Source organism: Cervus canadensis, chromosome X, assembly GCF_019320065.1.
Source record: "Cervus canadensis isolate Bull #8, Minnesota chromosome X, ASM1932006v1, whole genome shotgun sequence".
NCBI lineage: Eukaryota > Metazoa > Chordata > Mammalia > Artiodactyla > Cervidae > Cervus > Cervus canadensis.
The window spans coordinates 24,878,468-24,898,085 of record NC_057419.1 but is presented as its reverse complement, the minus strand read 5'-3'; the positions used below and the strand labels follow the sequence as shown (position 1 = coordinate 24,898,085).

Here is a 19,618-nt window from a genome sequence, read left to right as displayed (position 1 = left end):
TGACCCTGAGAGACCATTCTGCATTGCATTGGTGTGCCCTTTGCTTGGTATTTGACAGCAGCAGCCGTGAACAGGTACGGGTGATGACAATTCTGTTCCATCTTGTAGTCCACTAGGGTACATTTTACAAAACAGGGAGATCAGCTTTGCTCCCATGAATGAAAGAAAAAATTTAACTGTACTGCTTGGCCTCAGTACCCCTTGGACACCCTCCAAATTAGAACATCCTTCAACTAGAACTGTTTTGTAAAAGGGAAGGGAAATGGGATAGAGTTCCTTATGCATAGGCTTATACTATGATATCTAAGGGAGCCTTTTGGAATTGGTTTGGCTTTTATTTGGCGTGTGTGCCCAAGTGTCTGGGTACATGAGTCCTAATACTGTTCTCTCTTCTGGTTTTGACCCTCATTAAGGGGGTCTTGGGAACTTGAATGCTGATTCAAGTTCTTTTGTAAGAGAAGCGTGTGAATATGAGTGAGTGACAGGTATGTAGAAACTGCAGGAAATCTCACCCTGAAAACAGCCGAGATGGGGCTCTTTTGACATTCTGAAACTGGTTTTTGTGTGTGCAATCAGTATTAAGCTAGCTTTCTAGGAGAAACAAGCAGATCTTTGTGCCTTCAAGATGAAAATGATCTACCTGGACTCGCAGAAACTTTAATCATCTGTGATTCTGGGGTGGGGTGGGGGGTGCTTTTTAAACTCAAACAGGTAAAGTTTTAGATCTGTGTCTGTACAGACATATGCATGTTTATGCATACATTATAAATATGATGTGCCTCCATCTCCAAATTGCAATGCTAAGCTTGGTTTGTGGATGAGCTCTGTTTAACTTAAAAGAACTTAAGTGCTTATGTAAATTCTCAGAAATGTAAAAAACTAGTCAGAATGAATTTCAGGTTCATATGATCTAGGAAATATTCACCATTAAACTGATATTTGGTATTAAATCTAGCTTTTAAATGTGCTGGTTTAATACAGACATGTTTCTAGAGTCATTAGTATTAAGTATATTACTTTTATTGCATCTAAGAAAGTCAATAAAGCTCATATTGCTATAAAATTTGTCAACAAGAAAAACTATGATGAAACATTTGAGTAAATTAAATGTAAGAGCTTCCCTGGTGGCTCAGACGGTAAAGAATCCACCTGCAATGCAGGAGACCCAGGTTCAATCGCTGGGTCAGGAAGACTCCCTGGAGGAGGGCTTGGCAACCCACTTCAGTATTCTTGCCTGGAGAATTCCATGGACAGAGGAGCCTGGTGGGCTACAGTCCATGGGGTCACAAAGAGTCAGACATGACTAAGCAACTAACACTGTCACTTTGAAGAGGATTTCTAGGTAAAACATTTTTTCAAATGTTTAAAAAAAGAGAAATATTTCAACACACAAGTAAAGCTTTTACTGTCTGCAGTAAAAGCATGTATGAAGAATGGATATCCATTTTGTTAAATGGAAAAAAAGGTAATTCTGTCCTAGAGTTGGTTGTTTCTGAATGGTAAAGAAACTCAGGGACAAAATAATATAGGTATAGAAAATTTTAGAAAGTTTGTGAAAAAGGAACACTTAGAAAAGTTCATGTATGTGCCTGGTCAATATTGGCTATGATTAGACTGAATTTAAGTAAATAAATTTTATTATCAAGAACAGGCTGATAATACAAGACTAGAATTTGGATTTTTGGTTTCCTCTCTCTGCTTTCCCAGCAGAAAATAAAGTTTCCTTAGAGTGCTAAGCTGCTTTTGCCTTTTTGAGAGATCTGATTTTAACTTCATGTATTTATTTACCTTTGAGATCTTTTATTGTCACTTTGGTTGGGTGAATGGTTATTGTTTCACAGTGACTTATCATCTTCTTTGACTTTTTAGTATTTCTGACAAGTGCCCCAAATATCAAATTTGATCTGAAGTTCTTTTTGTCCTCCAGCTAACTTTGGGGTGCTTCAGAGGAACCCTTGAGGCATCTCCGAGATTAAATTAACAGGACAATTCAGTATGTTAAATTACGTGGGAAACATTGCCAAATGAGAGATAAGCCTCCTCAGGTTATATTGTGTGGGCAAATGTTTTTACATTCTTAAAATTATATGGAATACAACATTGTGAATCAACTATACTCCACTAATAATTTAAGGAAAATTATATAGGGACTTCGCGAGCAGTCCAGTGGTTCAGTCTCCATGCTCCCACTCTATGGGGCATGCATTTGATCCCTGGTCAGGGAACTAAGATCTCCACATGCCACAGGGTGTGGCCAAATAATTAATAATAAAATAACATGGAATTTCTAAAATTATGGTGTGTCCTAACAAAATGGTACCCATAATTCTAGTTATTACAACCAAGTCTGTCAGTGACATTGAGATCAGTTGTTTCACTGTACCTTTTAAGTCTTGCCACTCAATTACTGTCTTACTGCTTTTGCAAAAGTGCTTCATCTTCAAGAAGATTCATAGGAAAGGCTTTTTGACATGCCCTAGTTTCTAATAGATTTCAAATCATACCCATGAACTGGATAAGCAAGTAAAGAATCCTAAAAGGAAAACCTGGTGGCTTCATAAAAAATGTTAACAAAAAAAAAGAGTACTACGGACTTCCCTTAGTGGTACTGTGGATAAGAATCCGCCTGACAATGCAGGGGACATGGGTTCGATCCCTAGTTCGGGCAGATTCCACATGCTTCAGGTCAACTAAGCCCCGGTGCAGCACAACTACTGGCCCACACGCTGCAACTACAGACTTTTTCGTCATTTCTTGAATTGATTATTCATTTGCCTGCATGCCCTAGGGCCAGTGCTCTATAACAAGAGAAGCACCAAGTGAGAAGCCTGTGCGCCCCAGCTAGAGAGTGGCCCCTGCTCGCTGCAACTAGAGGAAGTTAGCGCACAGCAACCCAGAGCCAGCACAACCAAGAATAAATGAGTTTTTAATGTTATTTTAGTTTATATATATAATGCATTGTGTTGATAAGAGATTTAAGATTCATGTCTTTACATTTAACTAAATCTTTTGGGGACAAGATTTAGGGGACAAAAATTCCTTAACTAAATCTCTTGGGGACAAGATTTAGGGGACAAAAATTCCTTAAAACTGCTAGATTCACTGCTTGCAAATCTTATATATATACAAAAAAAAATCTTTCATTTTTCTTTCTGTACTACCTTAAGATTAAAATTATTCCATCATAAAAGGAATGGGGTGTGCACTGGAACATTTTCTAAAAACGGTTAACAGTAATTGTGTTTTCTAATGACAAACAGTTGCAAGGACCTGGTTTGTTTTCTTTTTTTAATGCTTTTTCCAAAATGATTTTCTTTCAGTTTTACTGAGATATAATTGACATACAACATTATAGTCATTTAAGGTACAACCAAGAACCTGTCTTTTTTTTTTTTTTTTTTTTTTTGTATTTTAAGGGCTAAGGGGCTTGCCTGCTGCTGTCCCACAGATCAGGAACCCTCTCCCCTTTAGAGCTTCGGGAAAATTCTTAGCATCAGAAGAGTTTGTCAGACTCCCCTTGGTGGCTATTCTGTTCCCAAAATGGGGAGGGGGATGCACTGGGGCACTAAACTTCCTCAAGAGCCAACCTATTTAAAATATTTTTCCTTCTCTAAAAGGTCCCCCTGTCTATGTCACCATCTGCCTTTGGGGCTCTGTCCTCAGAACTTGGACTTGCAAGTCGAGAAGTTTTTTCCTGGGGCCATTAGTAAATCTTCCCACTTATATCCATATCCTGCCTCCAATCACAACAGTCTATGACTCTATAGTACTGCAGGTTTAGATGTGCTGTTCTTGTATTTTTTTCTTAATCCACATAAGTAAGTTAACCTAAGGAGTCAGGGAGACATGAATTTGAAACATTCCTCTAAAGTTACCCTAGAATCCTGAATAAACTGCCCTTTGGACTCTTTAACTTACTGTCTTCATCTCCAAAACAGAAAGCAGCAGCCACATAAGGCTTTGAGGATTAAATTTTAAAACCCTTAAGCAAAGGGTCTGGCTCACAAGGCAAATATTTGTAAACAAATGATAAAACTTGCAGATATTTTAGTCACTGTGAAAAGTCTGTCATGCTCTGAAGAACCTAAATCTTCCCTCTTCCTTTTCATGGGTACAGCATTCTATTTTAACTTTTGTGTGTACTACAGCGTGCTCACCCCCAAAAGGATCATTTCCATCCATTACCAGACAGTTGGCCCCCTTTACACATTTCAGCCTCCCCCACTCCTTGCCCTTCTGGGAAGTACTACTCTGTTCCCTGGATCTATGTATTATTTGGTTTGGTTTCTTCCTTTATTAAAAAAATTTTTATACTCCACATGAGTGAAATCATACAGTAATTTTCTTTCTCCGGACTTTATGCTAAGTGAAAATAATACCATCAAGGTCCATCCAAGTTGTCACAAATATCAAGATTTCATTCTTTTATTTTTATGGTTGAATAAGATTCCACTGTGTAATATACACCACATCTTCTTTATCCATTTATCTGTTAATGGACAGTTAGGTTGCTTCCATATCTTGGCTATTATAAATAATGCTGCAATAAATATGGAGGTGCACATATCTTTTCGAATTAGTGTTTCCCTTTCCTTCAAATAAACACCCAGGATTAGAACTGCTGCATCATCCCTCCCTTTTTAAACTTTACAATAGTGTAAGTGAAATATGTATCTTTCCCTTTTGCCCATAAAACTATCACAAGTACATTTTAACACAAATATAATTTCTCTCTTGGCTTAAAAATATTAATATGAGTGTACCATGAAATCAAATTGGACACACACACCTCAAAGAACATGGGTAGGAGTAAGTAATTTATGTAACAAATTAAAGCACTCATCTAAACTGTTTGTAAAACTAGAGATACATATTTAAGATTCTAGTCAAATAAAAATATGCATTAGCTTAGCTATCTTGCTCTATCAAATAATGTGGGTATGGGCACTAATATTTGGATACCCAAAATACAATACAAAATGTATCCTACAAACTGTAATGATTGGTCAACTTACAAGCACAGTAGAATTTAGGAACTTGGCTTCCCTGGTGGCTCAGCTGGTAAAGAATCCGCCTACAATGAGGGAGACGGGTTCGATCCCTGGGTTCGAAAGATCCCCTGGAGAAAGGAAAGGCTACCCACTCCAGTATTCTGGCTTGGAGAATTCCATGGACTGTATAGTCCATGGGGTCACAAAGAGTCAGACACAACTGAGTGACTTTCACTTTCACTTTACTTAACAAGAAGCAAATATTCCTATGCCAAACATTTTAATCATCTACACTCTCTAATTAAATTAGTAAATCCCTTCTCGAGAACTCAGAAATGGACTCAGGCTAAAATAGACAAAAGGTAGTGATTGCCAGGTCATAAAAAGGTACATGAGGACTTCCCTGGTGGTGCAATGGGTAAGAATCTGCCTGTCAATGCAGGGGATACATGCTCGATCCCTGGTCCGGGAAGATTCCACATGCCATGGAGCAAATAAGCCTGTGCACAAGCCACAACTACTGAGCCCGTGCGCCTAGAACCTCTGCTCCACAAGAGAAGCCACCGCAATGGAAAACCCATGCTCCCCAACTACAGAGTAGCCCCTGCTCACTGCAGTGAGAGAAAGCCCACTCAAAGCAACAAAGACCCAGCATAGCCAAAAATAAATAATTTGTAAAAGGTACATGACATCTTTTATACAAGAATGTATTCATGTTATTAAATTCAAAGCATCTGGAATTGGCAATTTCTTTTCTTTATTAGATGTACACACTTTCCCTGGATATAAATATATATAGAAGTCACATAAGAGAATAAAGGGCAGCAGAACAGACTATCTCAAAACAGCAAATGTAGAGAGGCTTTCTCTGACCTCCCCTTTACCTACCTAAAGACAGAGCCCCCAAAAGGAACTAAAGTATCAAAGATCCCTCCCCGAGGGATTCAACCAGGGAAGATGGCCTCTTATCAGGGCAGAAGAGGCTGAGACCACACCTAAACTTTTTCACAAAGTATCACACCTCTTTTTCTACTCTTCTAAGGGCCCTGGTTCATTTTTCCTAAGTCATTTACTCTCACCTAAGACACCTTTGAACTATGGTGTTGGAGAAGACTCTTGAGAGTCCCTTGGACTGCAAGGAGATCCAACCAGTCCATCCTACAGGAGATCAGTCATTGGAAGGACTGATGTTAAAGCTGAAACTCCAATACTTTGGCCACCTCATGCGAAGAGTTGACTCATTGGAAAAGACCCTGATGCTGGGAGGGATTGGGGGCAGGAGGAGAAGGGGACGACAGAGGATGAGATGGCTGGATGGCATCACCGACTCGATGGGCACGTGTTTGAGTAAACTCCGGGAGTTGGTGATGGACAGGGAGATCTGGTGTGCTGCAATTCATGGGGTCCAAAGAGTCGGATACGACTGAGCAACTGAACTGAACTGAACTGAAGACACCTACGTCCCCCTTTCCCTGTTAGGATCATACTTAAGCCTAAATTCTAAAGCCACCTCTGAGTGGCTCATCTTCCTGTGTATGTTCCATGTATACATGAGTGTAAAACGTTAATGAATCTTGTTTTTCCTCTTGTTAGTCTTATCACAAGGGGTCTCGGGCAAGCATTGGAAGGGTAGAAGGAAACTTTTTCCTCCCCTACAAGATCATCCATCATCTTGATTATCTTCTTCTTTTTAAAAAAATATATTATCTATTAATTTATTTGGCTGCAGTGGGTCTTAGTTGGGGCATGTGGGATCTAGTTCCCTGACCAGGGATCACACCCGGGCCCCCTGCATTGGGAGTTTGAAATCCTTAGCCACTGGACCACCAAGGAAGTCCCGATTACTTGTCTTCTTAACCAATTACACTTAAAGCTGTTTTAAGAAGGCACAGTTGTGATCAATAACATCATATTATCACCTGACTTAATAAAAAACACTTATCTGGTAAAAATAATTACCTGATAGCAGTCTCCTTTAAGATTGTCTAAGACATCACCACACGTTTTTCGCATGTATTTCTTACATCCGTCAATCACCATTTGGTCAATGTTCAAAATAGGTTAAGGAGAAATTTCCCCTGGATTTGAACATGTCAAAGGATTCTGAAATACTTTTTTAAAAGGTAAAGATGAACATAACATTTTTCACACTAATTTGGTACTATAAAGTTTAAAAAAATGATGGATGAGACGATGACTTCATTTGCGCACCAAGGACACTCAAAAGGCACTGAATTTCCTTCTAATGGAGAAGCCGTCTCAGCAACTGCTGGGCAGCTGACACGGTGCAAAGGTTGCCTGCTCTTTAATTCTCAACTCTGCTTCTTTGCTGGTGGCCTGCTGGTAGCCATATAAAAAGGCTACTGGTACTAAGTTGAAATCTTTGTTCAAAGTAATCTTATAACATTAACTGTAGTACTAAGATAAAAAAGGAGGAAGAGAACAATGTCCACCAAACTTAATCTCTTATACAACAAAGGATATCTCTACCATAGTCACCATCTTTGGTTTCAGTTTGACTATTTCACATAATATGCCCCCATCTCCACCTCCCAGAATCAGTACATCTTTGCCACTGTAATCTTCTTTGCCACTGCCCATGATGGCCCGGGTATACGCCAAATCACTTTCCGCCAAATCTAGGGAGGAGAAACATCCAAAACAGTGACTTAACCAAAGTCTCAGAGCACCTGACTTATCATTCCAGAAATTGCTAGAATCTAGAAAATTCAGACGTTTTCCTTTTCAGTCTTTAAAAACTCAGCATATGGAAGGTTTTAGTGTTTTTTTTTTTTTTCCTTTTGGATTGTGGACTTTTCTTCATCCCTACTCGACTAACCCCCCAACATGTTACCTACATAGATTATACACACATATAGTTTAGTTTAGAAGAAAATTCAGTCTTTAGCCTGTTCAGATATGATAATTAAAAAGCAATTACATATTTCTAGATGAAATAACAGCAGAGTTGCTTCAAAAGAATATGAGAGGGAGAAAAGTGACTGGAGTTTAAGGGAAACAAGACTGGCCAGGAGTTTATCATTGTTGACACTCAATGGTGACTATACGTGGGTTCATCTAACTGTTGTGTCTACTTTGGTTTGAAATTTTCCACAACAAAAAGACTTCCAAATTAACAAGCAATTAATATAAAATAACCAACAAGGACCTACTGTATAGCACAGGGAACTAGACTCAATATCTTAACAATAACCTATAACAGAATGTTAATAAATATGTATTTTATATCTATGTATAACATAAAAAAAGAGTATCAAGACAAAGTTTTCATGGCTCTGCTATAAAATATGAAAACCCAGACAAGCCACAGGTAAATCTAATGTAAATATTCATCTCAAAAACCAAACACACACAAAAATAACCAGCAGTGCCCAATGACACACCTGGACAAACCCACAATGGTGGGTCACAAAAACACAATCTAAAATTGTCACTTTGTTATGCGATTGGGGTAGAGATGGAATACTTACTAACATCCCCACTGAGGATGAGAATATTCCCAAATTGCTTTGAGTGTAAAATTTTAATGTTCTGGTAAGGTGAGTCTTCATCATACACCACTTTATCTATGTCGTACTCAACCAGGCGGCCATCCGCAGTGGGCCAGTATCTGTCGATGGCCCCTCCTCGGACTATGGGTGGTAATCTGGAAAAAAGGGGAAAGAAGGAAAATAGGAGTGAGCCTTACGACACAGTCGGCTTAGGTGAGGCTGCCTTAAAAGAAGACCTAGGGGGCGCCCTTGCCTAGGTGGTTTGTAAGTGCTGGTGGTGGACGAATCGCTTTGTGATAGAGGCATAAACTTGGTGGGCTGGGATGAACCGCGCTCCTGGTGGAGGCAGGGGAACCGAGCAGGTGCCATGGCCAGTACAGTGGTAGCAGTTGGACTGACCATTGCTGCTGCAGGATTTGCAGGTCGTTATGCTTTGCAAACCATGAAGCATATGGAGCCTCAAGTAAAACAAGTTTTTCAAAGTCTACCAAAATCTGCCTTCAGTGGTGGCTATTACAGAGGTGGGTTTGAACCCAAAATGACGAAACGGGAAGCAGCATTAATACTAGGTGTAAGCCCTACTGCCAATAAAGCCAAAATAAGAGATGCTCATTGACGAATTATGCTTTTAAATCACCCAGACAAGGGAGGATCTCCTTATATAGCAGCCAAAATCAATGAAGCTAAAGATTTACTAGAAGGTCAAGCTAAAAAATGAAGTAAATGTATGATGACTTTAAGTTCTTATTCACTTATGCATACCAGCTTTTTATAATAAAATGCCTCAAACCTACAAAAAAAAAAAAAAAAAGAAGACCTAGGAACAAGAATGTTCCACATGGAGCCACATGGCCTCAGGCAGACTCCTAAATAGTACACAACCAACCAAAAACTTGAACTTTGAGGGCTATGTAAGAATGGCCACCACCAAATTTCAACAGTGCTGTACATTAAGAATTAACTTGGGGCTTCCCTGGTTAGAATCCGCCTGCCAACGGAGAAGGCACAGGTTCGATCCCTGGTCCAGGAAGATGCCACAAGCTACAGAGCAACTAAGCCCATGCACGACAACTACTGAGCCTGTGTTCTGTGTATGTGCTCAGTTGCCAACCCACATCCAACTCTTTGTGACTCCATGGGCTGCAGCCCACCAGGCTCCCCTGTCCATGGGATTTTCCAGGCAAGAATACTGGAGCCTGAGCTTTAGAGCCCAGGAACCATAACTATTGAGCCCACATACTTGTAGCAACTACTGCAGTCCATGCTCCACAAGAAGAGAATGAGAAGCCCTCACACCACAACTAGAGAGTACCCCCCACTTGCCACAACTAGAGAAAAGTCCAGGCAGCAACAAAGACCAGGCATGCCAAAAATAAACAAAAAATAATTTTAAAAGCACTTCTGCAAAAAAAAATTAATTTATTTGGCTGTGTCAGGTCTTAGTTGCGGCATGCAAACTCTTAATTGCAGCATGTGGGATCCAGTTCCCTGACCAGGGGTCAAACCTGGGCCCACTGCATAGGGAGCTTGGAATCTCAGCCACTGGACCACCAGGAAAGTCCCAAGAATTTACTTTTTAAAAAGACCTTTCTGTAATACTTTAAATTTTCCCTAAAAAATGAAAAAAAAAGTTGAAGGAGAAAATGGCCACTAGAGAAATCACGCTTCATGCCCAAATACTCTAGCAGGAAGGACTCCCCAAGAATGTCTGCGTCACCACTTTGTCACTAGCACATGCATCCAAGTGCACACACATGTAATACCATCACCTAGCTGAGAATCCATGTTTAAGTGTTCCCAACTGCCCCAACTATCTCCTTCATAACTATTCTACTTTTGAATAAGAATCACATACTGTATTTTGCTTTTTTACCCTCATTTCATCTAAAATAGATAGTTGTCGCTGTCATCCCTTCCCCGTGTTTCATGACTTTCACATCTCAGCAAAGTCCAGACCAGGTGTTCTGCAGAAAATCCCTCGGGGCGGGGGGGTTGCCTGAAGATCTCTCCAGTAGGGTCACATTGGCACATTATGCACCCATCACATCAGGGACACTGAGATGTATGCCTGTCCTAATTGGTGATGCTAAGTGTGACCATGTGGTTAAAGCCAACGCCCCCAAGATCCCTCCATTTGCAAAGGTACCTTCTGTCCCTTGGTAATTATGAAGCAGGGTGTGTGCGGAGCTCGAGGGGGAAGTCCATGAAATCCAGGTCAATAAAACCGGGTCAAGTTCCTGATCTCTTGACACACCTTCACCAGTGGCATCTAGAAGATTCTTGCCTGAACCAATTATTATGAGAATGTCTGCCAACTAATGATTGTCTCAGTCAGTCCTTTTTGTAATTCCTGAGTGTCTTACACAGAGTATACTAGAAACTGCCAGCAGAGGACACTACATGACAGGGAAAACCAGACTTAGAAAGGAGGCTTGGCCAACGAAGAGGAACACAAACAAGGTGAGCTCACTGCACACACAACACAACCACGCGCAAGTTCTGAGTCCGCAAATACAGTGGGGTTTGCAGTAAGCAATCCCCAGGTACCTAAAATGCTGGGCTACCTCCGACTTGCTCTCCAAAGTCTTTGCTCTCCCTGCTCACTTGTTTCCAAGAATACAGTCTGAACCTGTTACAGGTTAACAAGGCTTTCAATGAAGAAATAACTGCATGTGTGCTAAGTCTCATCAGTCATGTCCTACTCTGTGCAACCTCATGGACTGTAGCCCACCAGGCTCCTCTGTCCACGGAATTTTCCAGGAAAGAATCCTGGAGTGGGTTGCCATTCCCTTCTCCAGGGGATCTTCCTGACCCAGGGATCGAACCCGTCATCTCACATCTCCTGCACTGGCAGGCAGGTTCTTTACCACTAGCGCCATCTGGGAAGCCCCATGAGGAAATACTAATATCTGTCAAGGGCACTGAATTTACAAAGCAAGTTTCCATAAACTATCATTTAATCCCAACTCCTCCTGATTTAACCACTTCTTCACATTCTAGAACAAATGCAGCTGTTGGAATTAGGCAGCTAAGGAATTTTTCTTGTAAAACGTCGTTGCCCCGGCAGGACAACCCCTGAGAGCAGGGGGTTGGGAGAAACAGGACTTGGGAGAAGCCTCTTCCACCCCTGGCTGATGAGTGGTGGGAGCATGAGCCCGTGACACAGGATGAAAACACCAAACATCAACTCAAGGGCTTTCGGGGGAGGAAACCTACCCCTGGGGATTGACAGCCAGCTATAGGCAGTTCCTGAAGTCTTGCACAAAACCAATGTAAACAACGTCCATTCTCAATTGCATCAATGGTGCCTTAGGTGCAGGTAGAGCTCTTTATTGCAACACAGTCCCTTTTAAAGAGATCCAAAGAAACAAGGATCTAAAGGATGGCTTCACCTTGATGAATTACTCATTCTATGATACTAGCAGGACCCTGGGGGCTCCTAGGCACAAAAGTCTTTCTGTGTCCCTCCATTTCTTGACTATAGGAAATAGGCTTCCTTCAGCCTCTAAGATCTTCCCTGAGTTTCAGGGAGCAGGTTCAAACACATGCTAATCAGAGAAGGGAGGGGATACTGACACAAAGGTAGAACAGTCAGAAGAAACAATAGGGCAGCCTTGGGGTAGAGTCCCGGTTCCCATCAAGGGATACACACAAGACATCTTTGAGAAGTTTGCAAAGACTGAAATTCTCACCGGGTAGGAGAAATTAAAGGTACGCTGCCCACAGGGGAGTAATCATTTCAGATGTTCCTGAGTCATTCCTTAATGATTCAGTCTCTAACAATGTCATTCCTCAGACAGCAAAGTGGCACCATTCTTGTCCTTTTGAGGCCAAAAACAAAGGGCCTACAACAAAGTACTCCCAATAGCTTCCTGCCCCCTCCACCCTGATTTTATAAAAAGATGTAAAAACAGTGACAAGAAGAACAAGGCTTGTGCTGTGTTTTGAACTGAAATCAGAAGTGTGACTGCACTCTCACTTCAAAAACTCCCACACCACAACCACATAGGAACCAGATTTCATGAGTGCTGAGGCCCATAAACGCATTTCATCTATTCCTTCACTCCTAGAAGTAACCCCAATAAAAACCACACTAATAAAAAAAAATCTGGCATTTTGATGTTGGCCAATTCATTATCACCAAACTAAAGACACAGTGGGAACCCATTCAATTCAGATGGATCAATTCAGGAAAGATTAGGAAAACTTTGCAAACAGGAAAAGAGGGAAATTTCAGAAAAGACTGTGGGTGTGGACAAGTTTCCTGAGGATGAGGAAGGGCCTGAGGATATGTAAACTGAACTTGGGGGACAAATAAGTCTGGCTCCTCTGACAGATTTCAATCAAGCGGCCAAGTTCTATACTATGTCCTGCTCTCTTCACATGCAGTTCCCTGCCTTGTATTCAAGTTGGAGGTTAAACAAATTTCTAATTATTCTACACCTGGCCTGGGGCTTTCCTCTGCTGCTGCTGCCGCTCTGTGTGATCCCATAGACCGCAGCCCACCAGGCTCTCCCATCCCTGGGATTCTCCAGCAAGAACACTGAAGTGGGTTGCCATTTCCTTCTCCAATGTGTGAAAGTGAAAAGTGAAAGTGAAGTTGCTCAGTCGTGTCCAACTCTTAGTGACTCCATGGACTGCAGCCTACCAGGCTCCTCCGTCCATGGGATTTTCCAGGCAAGAGTACTGGAGTGGGGTGCCACTGCCTTCTCCAGGGGCTTTCCTCTAGGCTGATCAAATTTAGCAGGATGAACCATTAAGTACTTAAACATCCTTAAACAGCCAGTAAGGATTCCTTCTTGTGGAAAATGCCCTGAACTGGAGAAGTCTGTATTCTGGTCACTTCCAATAGTGATGGTCTGACCTTAATCAAGTCTCTCTGTGTTATTGCATCTATGTATTTGCCTTTATGAGCAAGCTGTTATTGTTGTTCAGTTGCTAAAGTCCTGTCTGGCTCTTTGCAACCCCATGGACTGCAGCATGCCAGACTTCCCTGTCATCATCATCTCCCAGAGCTTGCTCAAACTCATGTCCATCAAGACGGTAATGCTATCCAACCATCTCATCCTCTGTCGTCCCCTTCTCCTGCTGCCTTCAATCTTTCCCAGCATCAGGGTCTTTTCCAGTGAGCCGGCTCTTCACATCAGGTGGCCAAAGTACTGGAGCTTCAGCATCAGTCCTTCCAATGAATATTCAGGACTGATTACCAGGACTGACTGATTTGAACTCCTTGCTGTCCAGGGACAGACCCATTTGGGGGGTCTGATAAGGAATCACCCAGGGACAGCAAGGCCAAACCGCTCAGAATAACTTATTGTGGAGCCATGATTCATTCACATTCTTCATTCCCAGGACCTGTCAGACTCTACTCCTCCCAAAGAATGCCAAAACTGCACTTCTATCAGAGCTCTTCTAACATCTGACCCCACTAGCACATACGTCTGTGCCGTCCAGCAGAACATTTCTCTGTGCTGTCCAACATGGCAGTCACTAGCCATTAGCTAGTGACAAAAGGTGAGTAAGGAAATGAACTGTTTTTGTTCTTTTTATTAACTTAGTTTTAAACAGACACAGGTGGCATAGTAGCTGCACTCCTCAACGAAAGCTTAATTGTCTTTGTCATCAACTGAAAAGGACCTACTGGGGGTGCTCAAGGTGGGTTGCCTCTGATGTTCTTACAATGTCAATATCATCCTACCTGAAAGCACTGAGGCAAATTTTCTATCATCCCATCCTGTCAAAATCTCTTAAAACTGCTTAATTCTACTGTGGGGCCCAGAACTCTGAGGAAAGATAGATGATTTTTTTCTCTTCACTGGACACAGTCAAGGAGGAGTTTTCCAGTTCCTCTTTGAGGTGCCAGTCCCATCTGATTCTCTGCATTACAGTTTCACCCCTCAGGATTCTCTGCATTACAGTTTCACCTGTACACTCCTTTCTGCCCCTGTTTTCTCTCTCTCTCTCTCTCTCACACACACACACACACACACACAGTCTTCTGCCATCAGGGCCATCTACATTAGCCTATCAAGTGGCCAGAAGCAGAAGTTGACTGATCTCTTCCACATCTTACATAGACACTGCTCAGGGATAACAGCCCATTGCAATTATTTTAATGATCGTTTTTATTGTTGTTTAGTCATTCAGTCGTGTCCAACTCTCTGCAACCTCACATACTGTAGCCTGCCAGGCTCCTCTGTCCACAGGATTCTCCAGGCAAGAATACTTGAGTGGGCTGTCATGCCGTTCAGGGAATCTTCCCCACCCAGGGATCAAACCCACATTTCCTGCATTGGCAGGCAGATTCTTTATCATCTGAGCCACAAAGGAAGCCCATTTTATCAATTAACCCAATATAAAAGAACATTCAGGAGTGGACTTACCGCTTCACCCGCTCGGTACTGTCCTGACTCAATTCTTTCATTCTTTCTTCTACTTTGTTCAAAAGCTGCAATGACAAGAAAAGAAATCGATGGGCTTATCGAACAAGCTGGGTAGAAGAGCTAAATTACAGACCAGAAGGTCAGTGTCATGTTGACAGAGCTGCTACTCTGGCAGATGTCCAGATACACTTGTCCTCCCCTCAACTCTCCAGCAGCCTGCGGGCCTGGCCCAACTCCATACTCCCCTGTCATCTTCCCCTCCCAGTGCCAACCTCACTTCAGTCTATGGTATCAACAGTATCAAAAGGCATCCTAAGTAATAGCAAAGGGGAAGGCTCAAGGATACTGCAGCTACAATATCCTGGTTAAAGGTTTACATTCCCTCCAGTGCAAAGTCAAGTCATTACTCAGTACTCAAGTGGCCAAGGGAAAGATGAGAACCAGGGTCCTAAAAATCACTTGAGGAATAATTATGTTTCTTCTAAAATCACTTATCTGAAGGCAACCAAGTTTAAAATTAACTGGGAAGTCAACAATTAGGTGAAAATGATTTTATCTTTGAACTGAGCCGTTTTTGTGATCCTTAAATGCTTGAGTAAATAAAAGTGGAAAACTGACACTATCGACTTCTTTGCCTTGTGCATCGCCGTCGTAACTCTGAAGATCCAGCAACACCAATCCATGCGGGTAAATTCTCAAATTGGCAAAGCTACAGAGGAGAGCATAATTATAAGGTTAGGAACTGTATCATGGCACTCAAAAGAAAAAAGGCACCAACCCAATTAAAAGGCAAAACCACTGCTCTTTTTCCCCTAAATAACATAATTAACCCTGTGGCTTTCTTATTAGAAGCCTCTTCATGGGGGCAGGGAGGACAAACATTTAGGCAACATTTTAGACAGAATCATCAAGTGCTAAGGTTTTCAAACAGGTTATTGGGCCCAGAAAGTGATTCAGCAGGAAGTCCTGTGAATCTGATTTTTAAGAAGGTTCCTCAGCAGTGACTGATCCCTCCTTAAAAGGATGGGAGGGTGGGGCAGAGCAAACTCAGGTCTCCCAATTACCCTCGGAGTTCAAAACAGAGCCAAAACAGAGCCGTGTTTTTCTGACTGCACACAGGTGGTGGCTACATTCATTAAGTTAGCGGCCTACAAGTCAGATCCAGCCCTTGGCTTGTTTTGTAAAGCATGCAGATTAAATATGGTTCTTACATTTTTAAAGAGTTGTTTAAGAAAAAAAAGGAGTATGTGACAGGGACCTTATGTAGCTCCTTACGGGAAAAGCTTTAACCTCTAATTCAGTGTGTCTGACCAGCTTTTTCGTGAAATAAAAATAGTGTATCACACATGTATAAGAATTATCTGAATAAACTTTTCCTTCAATTAGACATGTATATTTGTATATATGCAGATATGTATGTGCACATCTGATATAAAATCACTTCTTTTTTAAAATATTTATTTGGTTACGCCAGTCTTAGTTGGGGCATGAGGGATCTAGTTCCCTGACTGGTGATCAAATCGGGCTCCCTGCATTGGGAGCAAGGAGTCTTAGCCATAGAACCATCAGGGAAGTTCTAAAATCACTTATCTTACTATAAGATGTGGTTAAAGAAACATTTGAATAATAATACTAAATAAGATGAAGAATTCGGTTCAGAGAATACAAGCAGTGTGCTTGGATTAAAAAAGATAAACACAACTAGTTAATTTTCACCTTCAGTCCTTAAATGGCCTCAAAATCAAGTTCAGGCCAGGGGCACCACTAACTCATGTACACCTAAACTAGCTGATCACGCCCCCCTCCCAAACTGCCACACAAAGGAGAGGAGCCAGGAGTCAAAGAACGATAGAGAAATGCCACCTCTTAACCAGCTAGGTGGTTCTAGCACAGAATCCTCCACCAGAGAACCACAGGAACATGGAGATGCCGGAAGGTGGGGACAAGCACTGACCTCATCTGATTAAAAGCAAAAATAATGAAAGAGGAAAAGTTGCAAGGGGGTGGGGGGAAAATGGAGACCAAAAAAAAGGTGACTGAGGACCAAGACCTTTGGCAGCATGGGGATGGGTCCCAGCTGAGCAAGTGACAGAAGAGGAAGATCAATGTGGAAACAAGTCTTTAAGCACGTTAGTGACTTCCCTGATGGTCTAGTGGTTCGGACTCTGTGCTCCCACTGCAGGGGGTCCAGGGTCCATCCCTGGTCAGGGAACTAAGAGCCGGCAAGCTGCATGGCAAGGCCAAGAAAAAAAGTAAACTAAGCATGTTAATTTCTCTTTTCTCTGTTTTCAGAAGCAATTTCCAACAGCTCTTATCACTCAAAAACTCCCTTCCAGGAAGAATTCTAAGTCTTCTAGAAAACTGGGATTGGTGTCTAGGGTAGAAGATTCAAGAACTGAAGTAGAATTGTTGGCCCTGTCCAACCCCAAAGGTCCTTAGGAGGTGGTAGGAGATGCAAGGGGCTTCCCTGGTGGCTTTGCAGAAAAGAATCTGCCTGCCAATGTGGGAAATGCGGGTTCCATCCCCCGGTTGGAAAGATGTCCTGGAGAAGGAAACAGCAACCCACTCTAGTATTCTTGCCTGGGAAATTTCATGGACAGAGGAGCCTGGCAGGCTACATACAGTCCACGGGGTTGCAAAGAGGCGCACAACTGAGTGACTACACAACAACAGGAGATTCAAGGCTTCAGCTGGATTAGAGGAGGAACCTGACAAGGTGGCAGAGAGGTAAGGTCTGACTTGCTGTGGTCCCCAAGTTACAGACCAGAGCTAGGACAGGGAGAGAGGGGGGCAGGGAGAAAAGGAGAAGAGAGGCTAGAGGGTGTCAGGCCAGCTGCAGACCTCCGCTTCCAGGAGACTTGCCAGTAACTGGGCGAGGATGGAGGCAATGGAGGGTCTGGGTCACCCTTGAGAGGAAATCACTTTAGATACATTGGAGGGATCTACTCTGTGCATATATGGGGATTTGCTATGCAGTCAGAAATACTTGGGGCTTGAGGGCACAGGGGTTAAGGTCTCTTTGGGAGGTGTAGATAAGTTCACAGGGAAGAACTATGTAGACTTACAAAAAGAATAATAGAGCTCAAAAGTACAAATTTCCTTCACCTCCTTTTGAGCCTCTGTAAGATGGGGCGGGGGGTTCTTTTAGTTAGAAAAACAAGGGGAAGAATGTGGGACATTAATGAAACCTTGTAGAATTCTAGGACTTAGTTTCCATTGGGAGAAAAGAACGAAAGCCATCAAAAATACACAGGAGTTCATGTTTTAAAATTAACAGTGCAAATTACTAAGACTCTTAACAGTTTTAGACTCTAGAAGATACTACATAGACTTAGGGAAATACACAGAACTCACTGCACCAGTATCTTCTGTTATCAGTCATTTCTTTTTTCTTTTTAACTTGGCTGCGCCGGGTCTTAGTTGCAGCAAGCAGGATCTTTTTAGCTGCAGCATACAGGCTCTTAGGTACAGCATGCAGGATCCAGTTACCCGACCAGGGATGGAACCCGGGCAGCCCCACATTGGGAGCACAGTGTCCCAACCTCTGGACCACCAGGGAAGTCCCCTGTTTTCAGTCATTTCTTAATTTAGGTTTCCTTCCCTAGTCTCAGGTTGACTTTCATTTCCATACTGATCAGAGAAAAAGTCTAGATAGATCATCTATAAAGTCTTAAGGAGAAAACAAAACCCAAAATCTTAAACTCCTAGATGCCCCCAGCTTCCTATCAAGCTCTTTGCAGAGTTTTTCATCCTGCATTTGACTATGGTCTGCATTAACTGATAACCACTTATTACACTGCTACTCACAGTGGGGTCAACTGACCCACAGCATCAACATCCTCTGAGAGGAGCTTGTCAGAAATACTATTTGGGGTGCGGCCCCAGACCTGCTGCAGCAGAAACTCTCAGAGTGGAGCACAGCGTATCTGGATCATGGCCTGCTGGTTCACACTGCTTATGCTGCCGGAGGCTTCTGAGTTGGGCACACAGAATCACCTGAGGGTCTTTAGAGAAACAGCAACACCCAGTGGCCTTAATCTCTGGGGGGAGTGCCTGGGCGTGGGATTCTATGATGATGATTCTATTGGGAAGCTAGAAGCACTGGATTCTAGTCCCCTCCTCAAAGATGTCAAAGGAGGAAAAGAAAAAAATTCTGGATGCCTCCCACCACCACTCTTTACACACACACACAGCTAAAGCGCTCAATCTGGATGTCCCCCACCACCAATCTTTACATACACACACAGCTGAAGCACTCAGATCCGAATAGGAGCACTCACGGTCACCTCACCTGCCATTTTTGTTTATGTATGTCGCCAAATAGCCATGGTCCTGCCAGGTATGCACTGACTCTGTCATCCCCTGCTCCTGGAAAATGGACTGGAGGCCTTTCAGAATGGTCTCACCATCAGCTGGAGAACAGGGGGAGAAGGCAAGATGGTCAGCTGAAACATTGAGAAGCAAAGCACAGTTTGATGAACCAACTTTTGAGAAACCCTGAACAGAGCTATGGGCATCACTTATCCCCTTTGTCATGAGCTAGAACTTGCTCAACCCCATAGGGAGAGGCTGCAGATTACCAGGTAACACAGTAAGAATGGCAACACCAACCACAGAACAGCTGTGCCAAAAATGCAGACAGATAATTCAGCCAACTAGAAATAGCATAACAAAATATTCAGCCTAGCCAGAAATCAAACAAAAACACGATAAAAGACATTCCACTTTAGGT

The 19,618-nt window shown here is 42.4% G+C and overlaps 1 protein-coding gene and 1 pseudogene across 1 annotated transcript in view; one reads left to right on the top strand and one right to left on the bottom strand.

Annotated features, from left to right (window-relative positions):
• SMS (spermine synthase) overlaps positions 1-19,618 on the bottom strand; it is a 50,114-nt gene that overhangs the window by 10,750 nt on the left and 19,746 nt on the right. The window contains exons 2-7 of the mRNA XM_043458877.1: positions 19,178-19,298; positions 15,505-15,595; positions 14,887-14,951; positions 8,483-8,658; positions 7,476-7,630; positions 6,951-7,040 (exon numbers count right to left, since the gene is read on the bottom strand). Coding sequence (XP_043314812.1) covers positions 6,951-7,040; positions 7,476-7,630; positions 8,483-8,658; positions 14,887-14,951; positions 15,505-15,595; positions 19,178-19,298 — 698 coding nt within the window. The remainder of the gene's footprint in view (positions 1-6,950; positions 7,041-7,475; positions 7,631-8,482; positions 8,659-14,886; positions 14,952-15,504; positions 15,596-19,177; positions 19,299-19,618) is intronic.
• Positions 4,663-9,293, top strand: LOC122435038 (annotated as a pseudogene).